Source organism: Scomber scombrus, chromosome 4, assembly GCF_963691925.1.
Source record: "Scomber scombrus chromosome 4, fScoSco1.1, whole genome shotgun sequence".
Classification (NCBI taxonomy): Eukaryota; Metazoa; Chordata; class Actinopteri; order Scombriformes; family Scombridae; genus Scomber; species Scomber scombrus.
The window spans coordinates 19,283,020-19,300,641 of record NC_084973.1 but is presented as its reverse complement, the minus strand read 5'-3'; the positions used below and the strand labels follow the sequence as shown (position 1 = coordinate 19,300,641).

At 37.3% G+C, this 17,622-nt stretch overlaps 1 protein-coding gene across 1 annotated transcript in view; it reads right to left on the bottom strand.

Moving 5' to 3' along the window:
- Positions 1-17,622, bottom strand: part of grid2 (glutamate receptor, ionotropic, delta 2) — a 535,908-nt gene that overhangs the window by 22,052 nt on the left and 496,234 nt on the right. The window contains exon 14 of the mRNA XM_062417751.1: positions 9,297-9,463. Within this exon, the coding sequence (XP_062273735.1) occupies positions 9,297-9,463 (167 nt within the window). The remainder of the gene's footprint in view (positions 1-9,296; positions 9,464-17,622) is intronic.

The window sequence follows — 17,622 nt, the reverse complement described above, 5'->3', positions numbered from 1 at the left end:
AGCTTTAGAGAGAGAAAGCGTAGACCAAGACGGAGCGAGAGTCAGGGAGATTAGATTGACACTTGACATTAAATCAATTTTTTGTCACCTGGAACAATGTCATTGTTGTAAAAACACATACATACACAACATATACACAAACATACTCACACATACAGTCTCACTCGATTTCTTTGCTGGCCACCCTTTGAAATGCATTGTTTTCCCCACATGGATTTGGAAACTGAGGGCTTCAGAGCCTCCGGCTAACTCATCTCATTATGTGAATGTGTGCGTATGTGTGATAGACAGAAAGAGACACTGAATCAGATAACTTGCTGTTTAGCTTTTGGCAACTTTAACAAGTGCCTTGATCAACCCTTCAATGTACTCCATAGTATTAAGGTACAAAAAAGACCTTTAAAAATGGATGCAGACTTTTAACAATACATTTAGTGTTTTAAATCTGAAATCTAAGAACTGATTTTAATCTTTGTGTTGCATTTGTTATTAACTTTGCTGTTAATGTGGCCTTTTCTTTTGTTCCCATGGGACAAACATGGAAATCTTGATGTTTTAAAAATATTTAACTTTCACTGCAGAGTTAATAACATTAAACAGACATGGTGAATACCAAAAGTTAATCAATCAGAAAGAGAGTGTCAGAGACAAAAAAATGTATCTGGCACTATACCAATCAACATGTCTGTCCCCTGCTCCATGGGGGAAGAAGAACAGCAAAGGTTGAGCTACAAGTCAGTTTTGTCCCTGAGGACCCTACCAAGTTTTTTTCAGTACACTTTTTTCAGTCTTAAGTTATCCTATATACTTTAGTTATAGTATAATAAACTAATATGCAAGCAAGTTGGCATAACTCATTGCAGGAATATTCAGAAGTCTGTTATACCAATTGTGGGCTATTAAAGGTTGAATCAGTTATTCTGGAAAAATATTGTTCAATACACTTTTTGTGCAGGTTGAGTGTGAAGTGGGGTGGCTGCAGAGAGGTGGAGAGTGGGGATGGACTGTTGTGTTCACATGAGACAGGTTTTTTTTCTACTCATGATGAAGTGAGAGGAGCAGTGACTATACATTTGACGCACCACTGTGGATTCTGCCATTTTTCTCTTTTGCTTGTTGCCTTGGCAATGGGCATCCATTAATTTGAGGGACAGAGCTTCTGAAGGGGTGGGGTGTAGTTGTTTTGTTGTTTAGTTCAAATATCAATGATCATTCCCACATGGCTGACTCAACCTTTAAGCTTCACTCTATCCCGGGCAGTGAGTACTGCTCTGTCACCACCTCATATACCCACTACTGGTTGACTTATTACACATTATACACTTATTCACATATTGTACATTGTGCCCTTGTTGCATAGCCTGTTTACAACCCCTCTCCTGGAACTAAAGTATAACATTTACATGGGCAAAGGCAGTTTTAAAAGTCATTTATATGTGTTCTTCAATAATGCAATTTAGTTTACCTCTATCGTTTACACTTCTGTAGAGAAACTCTGCTATATGATTCATTAAATTTCACTTTTGCAAGTCAGTTCATCAAGAGTTTTTGAAGTATTGCTGACAATTTTATTGTTATGAGTGCTGCTGACAAAAGCTTGCCAGAATACTGGAAGCATCACAAACAAACTGTTTAGCTTACTTTATTCACTGGGACACACAGCATCTTGATATTGTTTTAAAAACAACTTTAAGTCAAAGACATACTTTCATATTAGTGACACATCAATGTGTTTGAATTTCAATTTATTGTCTACATAGGACATGAAATAAATGCATGAAGGAGCAGAAACTGTAGAGGGAACATGGAAGAAAGCATGCATGCATTGCCAGTTTTAAGTACCCAAGATATTAAGGGAGATGGAAAGAGAAAATAATTGGTAAATATAGTTTTTTTTTGAACATATGACAATATGAATACTAATACATAATGTGAAACACATGAGCTGGGTTCAGGAGTGACAGGCTCTTAACAAAGCAACATTGAACTTTAAGCTCTCTGTGAATTATTTTTCTTGTAAATAAATAAAAATACCATATATTCTATGTAGAAGAATATTTGGTTTCTTACTAGATCAATTAGAACAAATTGAGCCCTCTAAAAGTTTGAATCCCCTTGCTATTGTCCTAAAGCCAAGCCCATTTGTCAAGCAAATCAAAGCTTATGGGTGATATTTTGAATGTGGTTACTTTCATATGGGCCAGGTCAGGAAATGACAAGCCACACTATAACAGGGTAATGTCATTTCTATAGGATGAAGTCAGCCTCTGGTGCATGCTCACCACAGCAATCTAACCAATGCCCTGAAAGGTTTGCTATGTCTGTGATTGCTGCAGTGATTTGTCACTGTTGTGCCATTTGGCCCCTTAAGCGTACTGTACAGCATGCAGTGCCACAGTCCCCACAGAATACATGCCATGGCTCTATTTTTGACTATCAGCCCTTAGGCCATTGATGAACACTTGCCTGCGGCCAGGTAATATAACAATATAAATGTATCTTTGCTCTTAAATTCAATGTAACAAGTGATGTGACTATAATCAAATTCAAATGGTAGATGTGGGCTCTGTTTGCTCACCACATGTGTGCCTAAATAGAAAAATAGGTTTTCTATTAAAATAATTCTTTCCTATGACTCTGACATCATACTAATAAGCATATAATAATTGTTCTTTATATTCCCACTGACATTTGCATATCATTATTTTTCTTTATATTTCTACTGACATTTATCATCTACTTTCATTAAATTTGCTGTAGTGACTACACTCAAGAGACAAGATTTAAATTGTGCAGTCCTAATCATAATTACACACAAAGGCACCCCATCTATCTTGCAATCGAAATGTAACCATGTTCAATATGCACAATAAAATGTCTGGCCTACAGCTTATCTTCATAGACTGCAGCACCCTCAAGATGTCCATCGGCTATGGATTAAATCTTCTATTTTAAATCTTCATATTAATGCCCATAGACATGCACACACACAATATATGCCTGTGAGAGAGGGTTTATTTTTTCACAATCGTTCCCCTACAGCACTTCAAAACAACTTGTCAGTAGCTGTCAGTTTAAATTAGTGGACTAGCCCTTAACACTACTTTTTTTCTGACTCTGGTAAATCTGCAGGCTGTCTACATCAATCACAGAACAGCAGCAACCCCCACTCACACTCAAGCACGTACACAGTTGCACATTATTTGTTCTACAGTGCCACCAAATACACCCAGGTCCACACACACCAACAGAAACACAGAAATGAAGTGTTGCTGCACTTGAACACTGGCAATGGCTTCTTCATAACAAACAAAGTGGTTGAAAACGATGAAGTTGTAGCAGTCTGTCTATTTCTACAGACACTGCCCTTCCCTCCTTCTCTCCGAAGTGTCAAAGCAAATAAATTCTTTTTCATCTCTTATTTTACCTCAAGGGACCTGTAGATAGTAAACACTCTTCAAGTTTGCAGAACGCACACACTCATTGATACACAAACACACACACACACACAAACATAAAATATATATTCCTTAGAAGTTGCTGATTCTCTCTCCAATTACACTACACAATCACTGGTGATTTGGATCTCTATCAATTGCTGCTATATTTGTTTATCATCTCCAGTCTCTGTGTTGACTTTATAGTATCTTATTTTCTCTTTTATTTCATTTTTCATTACTGAAATTGATTAATTTAGGACACTTCCTTGAGATCAAAATCTCTTTTGCAAAAGAGATTGATTAAACAATCTAAATTTCTTAAAAATATATGCAATTACCGTAAAAAACAGTGTATAAGACGCACCTTTAACGCAATACTTTTTTTATTTTAAAGTGGGGTGCGTCTTATACACCGGTGTGTCCTACTCATCAGTAAAATACAGAGAGAGGTTGGATCTGGATATGATCATAGGTATGTAAAGGGCTGTGCACACTAAGAACAATAACTATAGCTGTAAAGATAACGACGTGAGTGTCCACACTTATAAACTATAACATCCTACAAACAGCGGTGTCAAGCATGCGCTGCGCACTCCAGCTGTGTCGGCAGCTAATGAAAATAGACCCGTTAATGCTGTAAGTTGTGTGGGAAAATGATTGTGTGTTGATCAGAAGTATTTCGGGACACTAGTTGCTGTGATGTTTCATTATCTCTAGCAAACTGATGTTGATGTGCGATGTGCAAAAGCGTGACTCAGGTGTGGTAGTCTATTTCCACACAGCGACAGCCCTGATGAAGAGTTTTTGGTACTCAGTAAGCACACAGGTACACACTGTATTGAATATGTAAAGTTACAGTGTTCTTTTAAAAGGTTTAATTGAAACTCAGCCTAACCCGAACCCAGTCAAAGTTAATACACTGGTCCAGTTCAATTAAGAAAAAACTTTACCGGACCATTAACCATTAACCCGACACACTGTTTCATGTGTATTTGTGTTTTAATTGTGTATCTAATAAAAGTAAATTGAGAAATTGTTGTAGTATAAACAAATGTGTTTATAAATGAATAGTTACTGCTGCATTCAAATAAACCTCTTTAATAGAAACATGTTTTTTCCAGCAAAAGACCCCCCTAAATAGACTGCGTCTTATATACCAGTGTGACTTGTACACCGTTTTTTACGGTAGATCTGCAGGCCACTGAGAGGAATGTCTCTAACTTTAAACTGTGCCAGCAGTGAGGTGCACAGTATCCATACATTATAAATAATATGATTATGATTGTTTTTTTGTTTTTTTTAAAGAAACACAGGGCTCTATTCCAGGAAGGAGTGTAATTTGATCTTTTAGTTTATGAGCTATACATTGACTTCTGTGACTATTTTGGCACAATCTGATAGCTACTCAAATTCCTATGTATTTACAGTACTGTACTGTATCAATTAGATCACTACTGAGGGTATGGATAGAAGTGGAAGGATCAACAGTTTGAGCTCTTATGAAATGTGTATGTTTCATGAATGAGAGTTGGAAAAACAAAAAGGGACCCAATATGTGGGACTCCTTTGCAAACATTTCACTGGGATTGATCGTTGACAGAATGAAATTTACTAGAAAGATATCAAAACCAGCTATAAGCAGAATCATCCAAACCAATGGAGAGCAAATTATTTGACGAAATGTTGCGATCGGCAGAATTAAAAGTCTCACACAGATATTGACATAGAATGCGTTCTTCTAAAACAAAGACAGAAACGCCTGTGGCTGTCTGTAGTCATTATTTTCTGTCATCATGTCATGTCTAGGCATGAAATATAAATTGCAAGAAAACAGAACAAAGAAATGTCTGACAAACTATAAGATACAAGATCTACAGTATTTCTATACTGAGAATAGACACATGTGCCTGTACAGGAGGGTTAGACAGGCTTGGCAAATGTTGTCTTATGTAATTCCTCCCATTGGCTCTAGGGGTTTTCGGCTGGCTTTTGCCCCGTCCACCCTTTACTGTGTGTTACTCCTTCAAAAATTCCCCTTTAGAAAATACTAGTTCCACAACATTTCCCCTCAGTATTTTGGAAAAGTGCCGTTACAGCATGCCGTTATTGCTGCTCACTGAAATTGCAATTGAGTGCTTGATAATTCAATGCCAACAACTTTTTTGCTACTATCAAAGTAAAAAATGTGTATCTCTGCTACGGGCCTGTATAAGCAAGAGAAGTGGAAAGTGTTGCAGAAAAAACCTTCACTTTGGGCCAGTTGAAACTTTGGGTTCTTCTCAACATGTATTTTCAATTAAAACCATTCAATTAAAAATAAAAAAACTTCACGAGTTAAAAAGACACTGAGTTTGATGCAATGTTAGATTTACTGTGCATAACAAAAGTAAATCAGGGGTTGATCATCAGACCAGACACCGAATGACAACCTGCAACTTGTATTCTTTTAACCATGTGGGGTGGAGTGTATTTGCCCTGACCCTGACCATTCTCTCACACATGACGTCAACTATGGCCTTGAGTCTTGGAAGTTTTACTAGAGCTCTAATACATCCATGGCTTGAGTGTGCTTCCAAAAAATGAAGTGTTACTTGTCATGATGACCTTGAGCATGCTGCAAAAAGTTAACTGTAACCTGCCATGCTAGCCTCACAGCAATGGCATTCTGTGACACCATCATTTTGTATGGTTGGGTATTTTTAGTATAATAGTGAAATAATGATTATGAAGGTACCTGGTTTATTCCCATAGTGAATGATTATATAACTTGATCAATACTATATTGATAATCTCTGAACCGATGGGAAAAAAATCTGGAAAATTGCTATTTATTTAAGTTGAATATGTTCTGCTTATAATAATATGTTTTTGGAGTCATTGCCCCTTGCCTTCTTAGCATTGTGAACAAGTTTCATCTATCTGACCTGGTCATGGAATATTTTATAGATGCAACTGTTCATAAAACATAAGTTCCAATGTGGCTTTAGAAATAACCACAGTGCAAAAACAGCCCTACTCAAAGTAACAAATGACATCCTATTGAGTGCAGACGCTGTATTCTCATTTTGCTAGACTTGATTGCAGCCTTCAATGCAGCTGATTACACAATTTTGCTCAACAGACTCAGGAACTGAGTTGGCCTAGGTGGAACTGCTCTTGACTGGTTTTCATCTTACTTATCAAACAGAATATTCAAAGTCACTGTTGACAACTTAAGTACTTCAACTGCTCTCGGGTCATGTAGGGTTCCACATGGCTCAGTCTTTGGCCCTATATTGTTCAGTTTGTATCTATTACCCATTGACCATGTTACTCATCATTTCACCCCTGTGTCCTACCCTTATTACACAGATAACTCTCAGTTGTCTGTCATAACAACACAACATTTTAACAATCTTGATTCTCTGCACTGCTGCCCTGCTGTCATTAAGTACCAGATGGCTTCTGACTTCCTGCAACTGAATACAGATACGACTCAAGTACTGGTTATTGTTCCTGATCATATTTCTAACAGGGTCCCCTCTGCCACCTTGGACCACTAATAACTAACATGACACACTCAGTTTCCTCGACTTCAATCAGCACATTAAGAGTCTTGTTCAATCCTGCTATCTAGAAAAATTGAATATATTGCCAAAGGTAAACCAATGCTCCTCAGAAACCTAGTTAAACAACTTATGCACACCATATCATTTCCTCCTACAATTCATGATATACTTGCCTAAATGATGCTGCAGTTGCCTGTTTACAGTTGGGCAGAATGCAGCAGCGAGGCGTCTCACAAATCCTCAACGTAGGGAACACATTACTCCAGTCTTGGCTGAACTACACTGGCTCCCCATCCGTTACAGAATTCAATTTAAGATTCTATTGATTACCTTTAAAACCCTACATGGTCTGGCCTCACTTTACATTTCAGAACTCCTAAGATCAGAGAATCAAATGTTGTTAAAAATTCCACAGTTAAGGCTTAAAACAAGAGGGGATCATGCTTTTACTGTTTTAGCTCTAAAGCTGGGGAACAAACTCCCCCTCAGTATCAGATCAGCTGAGTCAGTGCCTCAGTTAAAAAGCTTTAAAAAACGCACCTGAACAGACTGGCATTTATATAATATCTTAACAATGTCTTTTCAAATGTTTTAATTCTGTTTCTTTTTGTATTTATGTTTGACCACTGTTGTTATTGTATTTTCTTTGTATGGTGTTCTTTTATTTATTTTGTGTGTATTTGTTATTTCTCTCTGTTTTGTCATACTTTATGGTATTGTTTCTCTGTGTTTTGTGAAGTATCTTGTAACACTGGTTTTGAAAGGCTATGTTGAAATAAATGTTATTATCATTACTTAAAGGAAAAGTTGTATCTAATCCAGTAAACAGCTGTTTTAATTTTAACAAATGGAGATGTAGCAGTCAACAAAAATCCAACTGAAGGATGCATCAATAAGTATCCAGACTTGTTATGACCAGAGCACCAACAATATTCAAACCTCAGATCACTGCTTCTATAAATCCTGTTTAACATCCTCTCTGTGCTTCATTTATTTGTGTAATACAGCATGTTAGTGTGAAAAATGAAACTTTTCCTCCTGATAATTTCTCTGTCTGTTGTTTGAACCATGGGGACCAGTGTGAATAAACTGTTAGAAACTGTCTTCCCAAGAGTGTGACATTGCCCCCAAAATAATAGAAGGGAATTGAAAACATGGTCTGTCAATTAATTGCTTGTTTATTTTAATAACAGCCATGATAGGCAATATTCAGAAGCGCAACGCTTCACCATATACAGAACTATAAACAGGCAGGCTTAGTCACTCACACTCTGAAAAGCTCATACAATTTGGCCCATGCACATAAAACGTGTTCCCTTTTCTAAGCACACACACACCCACACATAAAACAACACCAACAGACTATTTTACATTGATAAATTGCGACAGCTTAACGAATGCGTTAGACATTTATATTTTTCCCTCCTCTTGAAATCCATGCTCAATCACAAATAAAGCCATCATGGTTCTCTACTGGGATGTGCCTCTCACAGTAACACTTCACCTTATATGACTGAACCTGCAGTCTGAAGATGTGGTTTACACTGCAGCATAGCATTAAAAATTCATGCAAACAAACATTGTGCACAGACGCACAGCACAGACAACAGATCAGCAGCTGAGAGGAGATGAGTCTGTGACCTTTGATAGCGTCTGCAGAAATCGACATGATTTATAATGGCCACAACAGACTCGGTATATAGTGAATGTATGAATTAATTAATAAATAAGAATGCTGCTTTCTTTATCCATGAGATACTTTGAATAACAAAATCCCTACAGTGTGCTCCACAATAAACATAAACACGATGAACTGCTGGAATCAGCTTGAATAAATTTACTTCTTCTGTTGACTTTGCATGAACCAATGGTTCATGCAAAGGTTAGGCAACCTAGCTGCACATAAGTTGTGAAAGTGCCATTTGCCCCTTTCTCTGGAAGATAGATGTACAATTCAATCTGCTATTTACTTGGTGTCTGACCTACAAAGCAGACTTTAAAGCACTGCAGAAGGGCAAACTTTATGAGTGTGGCCATTTTTTATTTTGCTGAAATGAATTTGGAGCGGTAGTAAAATCCTACATGACCTCTCCAGGAGTAGAGAATATATGCATGCATTTTTATCAAAGCTCCTCTCAACAGTAAGGGGTTTTTTTTCAACCAAAAACCACCTACTCAATGATTGAGATAAACAAAACAGAACGAAAATGTTTGGTCCATCAATGTGCGTGTGAAACATGTGCTCTGAATAACAAATAAAATGCAATCAAGGATGATGCTGATTGTTGTTTACTGTCATGGCTCCTACCTTTGAGAGAAAATGTCCCTGTAAGGGCTGCCGTGCTGCATGGCGATACCATAACCACGGTCTGGTGCATTGTTGCTGACAGTGTAGAAGGAGCAATCCTCATCATTATTAGCAACATACTCCAGGACCGCTGCATCCCACACAAAGCCAAACCGACCATACTTCACCTGAAATAAAACAAGACATTTACACACAGTTAACAATGTTCATAAAGGTGCATCTTTACCTCAGGCCATACAGGGGACATCGAACAACATTTTGTGACTAAATAATTGAGATTAACAGTAAGTTCAGACAGCATACAAAGTGAATGAAAAAATGTGATTCAAAGCAAATTCGCCCAGGGTTGTAAGAATTGATATGATTGGGAAATGAAAATGATTCAACCTTGAATGGAAAAAATGCTTGTAATAACTGGCATTATGGACCTACTGTAATTAATAAACATAAAGATGAGTAGAAAGGAGAGATTTGAGGAATATACCAGAAAAAAAGTAATATTTCTGGTGAGTTCTGAGATCAGTCAGAGGCTAAGCACACAGGCACACTCCCACATACATGGTCAGTGCATTGTTTACTTTCAGATAAAGTCTGTACAATTGGACACTGTCTGGGGTGAATAAACACAAACGGTTAAGCAGTTAAATATCTGTGAAAAATTTGCTATGCTTACTATCTGAACACATCTTAAGAGAAGAGGAAGGGCTCCTGTGCTGGCCAACAGGAAACACTTACATTCCACAAACATAACATAATTGAGACAAACTTAACCAAATATGAACCCATTTAACTCCCACATTTGAAGTACAGTTCTGTACCTTATCCCCTGCATTTTTATTATGCTGACCTCAGCAAATAACATAAAATTATGTTATATCTCCATCATGCTGGGGCATGGAGCCTGTCTGGTATGGAACTCCCCTGCCCCCTTCTTGTAAGATTAATTGAAACCACTCAGTCAATCACCAACTGACTGTTTTTAAATATGGATATAATGACAATTCCCCATCAGTGAAGCCAAAAATCATTGATCCCCCCCTGGAGGTTGGCTGCAGTACAGGTCTTAAATCCCCCTACATGTTAGTAGATGGGACATGAGCCAAACTAAAAAAAAGATTAAAGTATGCATCAAATACTTTATTTTCAAAGTTGAATTCTGTCATCTGTCACAGATGTGACAGTTGCTCTAAAACCTCCATCAGGCGGTGGGATGGCTGAGGGGATGTGTTATATGGGGTGTCATCCAACCAACCGACTCCACTGTGCAGACTCTGGCTCTGAATGACATCACACAAGCAAGATGGCAGCTCCCAGAAAGGAGATATTTTGGCTTCACTTTAGCAGTAGGAGATGTGTTGCCCATATTTATATACTGTTGATGGTTCAATCCAGGACTTATGCCTGTTGTTTTTCCTGCTCTCAGACGGAGATTTGGTGCTATCATTTTCCTTATTTATTGTCAATTTCCCTCCTGACATTTAGCTTGGAGGTTTGTTTGTCAGTATGTGTTTGGCTCGTTTCGGGAACTTTGTGTCATCTGGAGGGATTTTCTTCACTTGGAGAAGTGACAGCCAGGGTTTAAGTGCCAGAATAATCTATATAATCAATTAAAAAACCTGTCCTGTGTGAGGAGTATGTGTGGTTGACATGGAAGTAGCCCCAACTAAACCCCACCACACCTGTCAGAAAGAAAGTCGCTTTCACCTCAAATATAACCTCACGGTGGTCCTCAAGGACTAATTCACTTCAGCATGCCAATATTTTATTTATTATATATTTTTTTGCCACAAAAGTATTCTCTTCTACTAAGATGGAAAACTTAATTGGCACAGCAACTTCAATATTCACCAGTCACCCTTTACTGTAGATTGTACTAGTGTCATTGGCTTGTTGGCTCATTTTCATTGCATCCAGTGAGAGACTATATATTGGATATGTTTTACATGTTTATGTGCATGCTGTATGTGTGACCAAATATGTGTGTGTAAGTGTAGGCGTTTGCACAGTATGTACTAGCAGCTTGCTCTTTAGAAGAACCAGTAACACAGCAACTGAAGATGAGAACTAAAGCACAACTAAACACATTATTTTTGACTTGGTATGTCATTAATTTTAATGGAGCCTTATGAAGTTTTTGAACCCCTTTGTCTTCGCTGTGTGTGTGTGTGTGTGTGTGTGTGTGTGTGTGTGTGTGTATCACCTTAGTTGGCCTACGTGTGATGACTAATGTCTGAAAACCGACAAGGCTCTCTGATTGGGTAATTTCACAGTCTGTAGTCCTCTTAAGTGTGTGTGCGTGTGTTCATATATGTATATGTGTATGTGTGTGTGTGTGTGTGTGTGTGTGCGTGTGTGTGTGTGTAATAATTCACTGCAGGGCATCAGAACAGTTCATTCTGCTCTTTACAACCTTAAAAAGAGCGGAAAGAGCACTTTATTACGTTGAAGAATAATTTTATGGCTTTTCATTATTGCTTTTGAATTGGAAAGATTATGGGCTTTGTACTGAGGAAATTAGTAAAAAAATCTGTTTCAACAGCCTATAGTGAAAATTAGAAACACATTTCTATTGCAAAATTTAAGTGAAAAGAGCTGAAAAGAATTATTGTACACAGTATGTATGCAGTGACCTTTGCGGTCAGCCACACTGGAAACAAAACTAAAGCTGTGTTAATCTCATGAACACAGTCATAATCCTTCAACCTGTGAAGTGTTTGAATTTTAAGTGTAAAAATTCCTACAATGGCACAAAAAGTCACCATAACATGTGCACTACTGTAACAGCTGTAAAGTTAACTTTCCATTGCTTTGCTGTTATTCCTGAGGTTCAAATTACAGTCATACTATGTTACATACAGTGCATCCGGAAAGTATTCACACCCCTTCACTTTCCCCCACATTTTGTTATGTTACAGCCTTAACATAACATGCATTGTCCATATAAAGTGAACATGAGATAATGAGAGACAATGAGGAGAGCACTACACAGTCTAATGAACAGAACTGACCTTAAAGACTGAGAGTAAAGGAGAATAAGGGGAAAAAAAGGTTGATCGTATTTGGATAATAGTCTTCATTTTTAAAGAAACAGTTTTCACTGGTTTCACCTTGATAACCAAAAAAGGCAAATCATGAGCTTCTGTATGCATATTTCAATTAATCTTTTCTGCCATGTGTTTGTGTAAAATGTACCAGTTTTTAAATCACCACAAGGCATCTTCAAATACAGTGTCTTCTTACAGTTGAAATTCAAATAAACTCAACTCAATAAAATAATAATTACAACAATTCTAACATCGCATACAGCCACATAAAAAGGAATTATCTATACACTAAAAATGATGCTGGCGCCTGTGAATGCTTTTGCCTGCAGCTGCAGCTGTGTTTGTTAAACTGAGACAATAATGTGTGAATAGGGAGCACTTGATGTGATGCAACAGAAGAAGTACTCTACATGCAAAGCATCGGTTTAACATTGCTGGAGCTGAGCTGCAATCAAGCGGAAACCATATGTACAAAAGTGGTGAGCAGAAGGCCAGCTTGCCCCTGTTGCTGCACTACCTATGATTTTTTATAATTAATGTGATTAATTAAACAGCTCACATGAAAACCTTCACAACTTTTTAACTGCTTTGAACTTTGGATCTTAAAACACTTGAGAAAGTTGATAAAAGCCTGAACTATTCTTTTCATCTTCCCTCAGAACATGTTAAATGTATCAGTGACTTGTTTTTCCTTTCTTTTTTGGGACTGATACTTCTTCTTTTCCAACTTATCAACAACAACTACTTCTACTGCTGCTGCTTTACAGTGTCTAGCACTTGGGAGTAGCTGATTTCCCTGAAGTGTGCCTGGGTCTGAATGATGGAAAAGGAAGACAGCAGTGGGAAGAGACTTCAAATCTACCTTCCAGCTGTCTCTATACAGAATGTAAGGTCAGTGGCATACAAAAAGGATGAGCGATCCACTTTGGTAAGGACCCAGTGGGATTATCTCTGCAAGGCAGCTTTATATGTTTCACAAGCTGCATTTGCATGTACGGAGTAACCTGGAAATGGGCCATACTCCAATTAAGGTGTTATTCAGGTTAAACTGTGTACATGCACCTTTGATACCCTGCAACTGATCTCCACGATGCCACAAATAGATCACTTAAAAGAATATCCCTGTCCACCTGTGTTGTCCTGCACACAGATAAAACAGTGTGCCTGTCAAAAAAAAGAAGGAAAAATTTAATATGAAAAGATTCTGCCATCAGCTGCTTCCTGTGTCTTTGACGAAGGCTACTTAAAATACAGAGGAAAGAATCCATGATCCCAATAGCAATAATATATGCTGCTTGTTGGCATGTTTTTGTTGACAACCAAAATGCTTATTTTTACTTTGTTTCACACTGGAGTCATGGAGGCAAGACCTTATTTTCATAGCAGCTGAGTAACATCACTAAGTAACAAAGAGAGACAATGAGATAAACAAATTAATGGGAAATGTGCTAAAGGGACAAGCTATTATTAAGAAGTACAATTAGTGACACTTATATTACTGATATCACTTACATTAGTTCAAACTAGTTTTTAGAAAGTTTCCAGATGACAGTAAAACTCCAATAGTGAAAGGAATGAGTTGTTTAAAGGTCACAATAACTATTTTAATACTGGAGTACAGTATGTCCTAAATATTGTATGTGTTATTTAAAGAGAGCTGAAATCTTTATGCATCAATATAGATCAATACAGCATCAGGTTATTTGAGTCACAGAGTTAAGGATGGAATATCCTGAGCGTGTAAAAATGGTGACAGAGACTCAGCTACAGGGGAAACGACCAGACTCATTAATCACTCCAGGGAGTTTTCTGCTAGTGCAGAATCCATAGAGGTAAACACAGCTTTAAGAGCAGAGGAGGAGGTTGAGATATTTTTGCATTTTTAAAAATTGGCAACAAAAGATCACACATATGAATAGGTGTATATCTTTAGCTCAGATAATGAATAAGTGATTTTCAACTTAAAGGTCATATTACCTGCATTAAGAGTTTTCAGGTGTCATTGTTTTTGTGCTAAAGAAAGACAACCGAATGGAGTGGAACAAGCTGACAGGTCTGGCATGAAACCATCACAGATGATTATACAGTAGTCTAATCTTGGTACAATATATGACATTTACCTGCACTGTTTGTTATATGTAAATGCAAACATCTTTGCACATATTACTTAATATATATCTCATATAATATGGAGTATGTATTATTTATTGCCTCTGTTTTTTCTTATGGGGGTATAACTTTTAACACTTTTTCCCCTAAAGTGTAAGTTATATTTCTTCATGAGGCTGTTTTTTATACTTTTCATACACATTTCACTCATATAATAGAATTATTATCATACATTGTTGTGTTTTAATTTTGATATATTATATTGCAAAATGATCTTCTCTGTACTATAGAAACTATTTCAATGGTTCTGGCCTGAAAGTCAGAAAAATGCTCAACAGCAGAACCTTGATCAAATCTAAAAATGGTAGCTCATTCCTGGAGGAGGGGATGTTTAACAATAAAGCCTGTCTCTCACTGGAACATTGTGCATTGTACCCACAAACAAAAGCCTCAATCAACAAATCCAAAAACAGTCCACATGAATATAATGCTCCAGTGTGATAAACTCATTAAGTGTTTTTTTGTAACATTTTATAGTTTCAATTATTTATTTTCAATCATTGGAACCAAGAGATAAGCTATTGAACTCACTCATCATCCTTTGATAGCATCCAGAGAGCTTTTAAGAACTTTCATTTGCAGGTAGGTTTGAGCATTGCTTTTTCATTGCAAGTCATCCATTCAAATCCTGCACATATTAATATGTGTGGTCGTATTTGTGGACCTTTTCTTGCATAAACTCTTGATTAAATGTGTTCAGTGTAAGTTCTTGATTTGTTTGACAGTGTCTGTACTGTGAGATTAGGTTATCACAACATCACAACAGTATGTATAGAAGGAACATTCAGCTCACTCACACTGACTGCTGCATTTCCTTCGGATACCACACATGAAGGCACACACCCGCGCACGCACGCACGCACACACACACAGCAGAGACTTCTACTTCTGTTCCATGTCCAGGGTTGTGACTCTAGTTGTGCCAAGGTAATTATCAAAAGCTCTTTTCCTCAGAAACACTGACACGGACTTTGGCAACTATCACACTTTCTCACACAGATACACACAAACATGCGCAGTAGAGACTGAAGCAGATTAACATGCTTCCTTAGAGATGACAATCACACACACACAACCAAACATCCACCTATGAATCCTAATCATTGCATTGTACCTTGTTTTTCTCTCTAATGAATTTAACATGGACAACCCAGTGAGAACCACAATCACAAAATTAAAGTCATCTCAGCGTCTCTCGTCACTTTCCTTCCTCTTTCTTCCTTCACTCAAGCAACGTTTTAATTTCCATCCCCTCCTTCACAAGGAGGGGGGGAAATTAATGTAATTCTCTTGCTTTTCATTGTTTATGTTCTATGTGTCTTGTTTATCAGTTTTAAAATGTTTTTTGTGATGGTGGAGCTCTAATGAAGCCATAACAACACTGAACCATGAGCCTGAGCTTTTTTTGCTGCAACTGTGATTCATGTTTTTGATGGCACGTGGACAGAAAAAAGGGAACATGGAATAGTTCAATCAAAACTAATTATTCACCCTATTGTCAACTAAAACTCTAACTCTAATATCAACAAACAGGTGGTATATCATTTGAGCTAACTGTGGTGTAACACAGATGATGTGATTAACAAAAAATGAATAAATGATAAAGTAGTACCACTGCAATTACACAGCAGAGAAAAGAACAGTCTTAAAATACATGAACAACAATTCTGATATCTGGGAATATATGGCAGGGCATGTTAAATGAGCCAAACATAAAATAATTACACGCAGCCAGATTTATTAGCCTGGGCTTAGTGGTCTGATCTTATAGCCCTGGAGGAGGAATTTTTGGCAACCTTCACTTTTCAGTCTAAACATTGGAACATCTAAATGGATTTTAGCCAATGCAAAAATCCATGACAAAGCTCAGCAATTAGATCAGGCCAACACAAATAAATCCGGTCTCCTATTAATTAAGGTAATTAAGGAATTTATAAATGCTAACATCTGGGAGTAAAAGTTGCTGGCAATTGTTTATTACAATGCAAGATGTTAATAAACGTGGTAAAAAACTGTGAGGTTAGGGTTAAAAGTGCAACACTTCAGTATGGGATTTGTAACCTATCTACTCCTACTATAATAACATGCTGAATCAAAATCTGACCTGGAGGGAAACAAAGTACATTGCATTTTTGACATGTGGGTAGATAGGACCTTTATGTTTTTGCTCGATTCCCAGACACAACTAATCAATGAGCAGAGTGAACATTCTCAGTGGCTTTTAGTAATGCGTTTTGATTATGGTCTTGACCTGCTCTATGTGAAAAGTGCCTTGAGATGACCTTTGTTATGATTTGGTGCTATATAAACAAAGATTGATTGATTACTTAGAATTTTTTTCTGTGTGCAATCCATTATTCAAGTCAGAGAATTATAGTTTGAAAAGGCCCTTAGTTGCCTCACTTTAACTATGCTCTACTTATCATGACCTCAATGTTTCCCTGAAACAAGTACTAGCTAAAATTAAGATGACATTTCCCCGACATATATTATACATACTAGCCAATGTAAATTAATAGTACAGTATATGAGCCTAATATGTAGATGTGGTTGGACCAAGATGGGCAAAGGAAACTCTTTAATCCTTTAAAAAACTAAAAGTGATGTGACCTCATTCATTAGCTGTAGATTAAATACTAATAAATAATCGTACCTAGAGAGTGATAAGAAGAGCTCTGGTAGTGAGAAAAAAATAACATTTAGTAGGCTAGCGTTCTCATTTAAAAAAGGCTACACAGATATCCAAGTATTCTTCACAATTTATCACAGCAGTAAGTTCAGATCAGTGGGGTTGTTCACCAAGTCTGAATCTACCAACTAAAAAACATTTTTAAAATGAGGTCAGTCCCCCTCCCTCTTGATCAGCCAGATGAAGCAAAGTCTGTGAATAAACTAAAAGGTGAAAGTCGAAACTTTGAGGACTGTTCAACAGAAAGAAAGTTGCCTACACATGCCAGGTGCACCTCAGAAAGAGCTCATACACATTCTGATTTATAAAACTGTTCCTGGACGATACTTTGAAATTATACTGCAGAACCAACTCAATGAGTGTCTAGGCAGGTTTCAAGAGGTCCTTCTAGTTTATCCTTGGTTCAAACAGTTTGGCTTCAGAG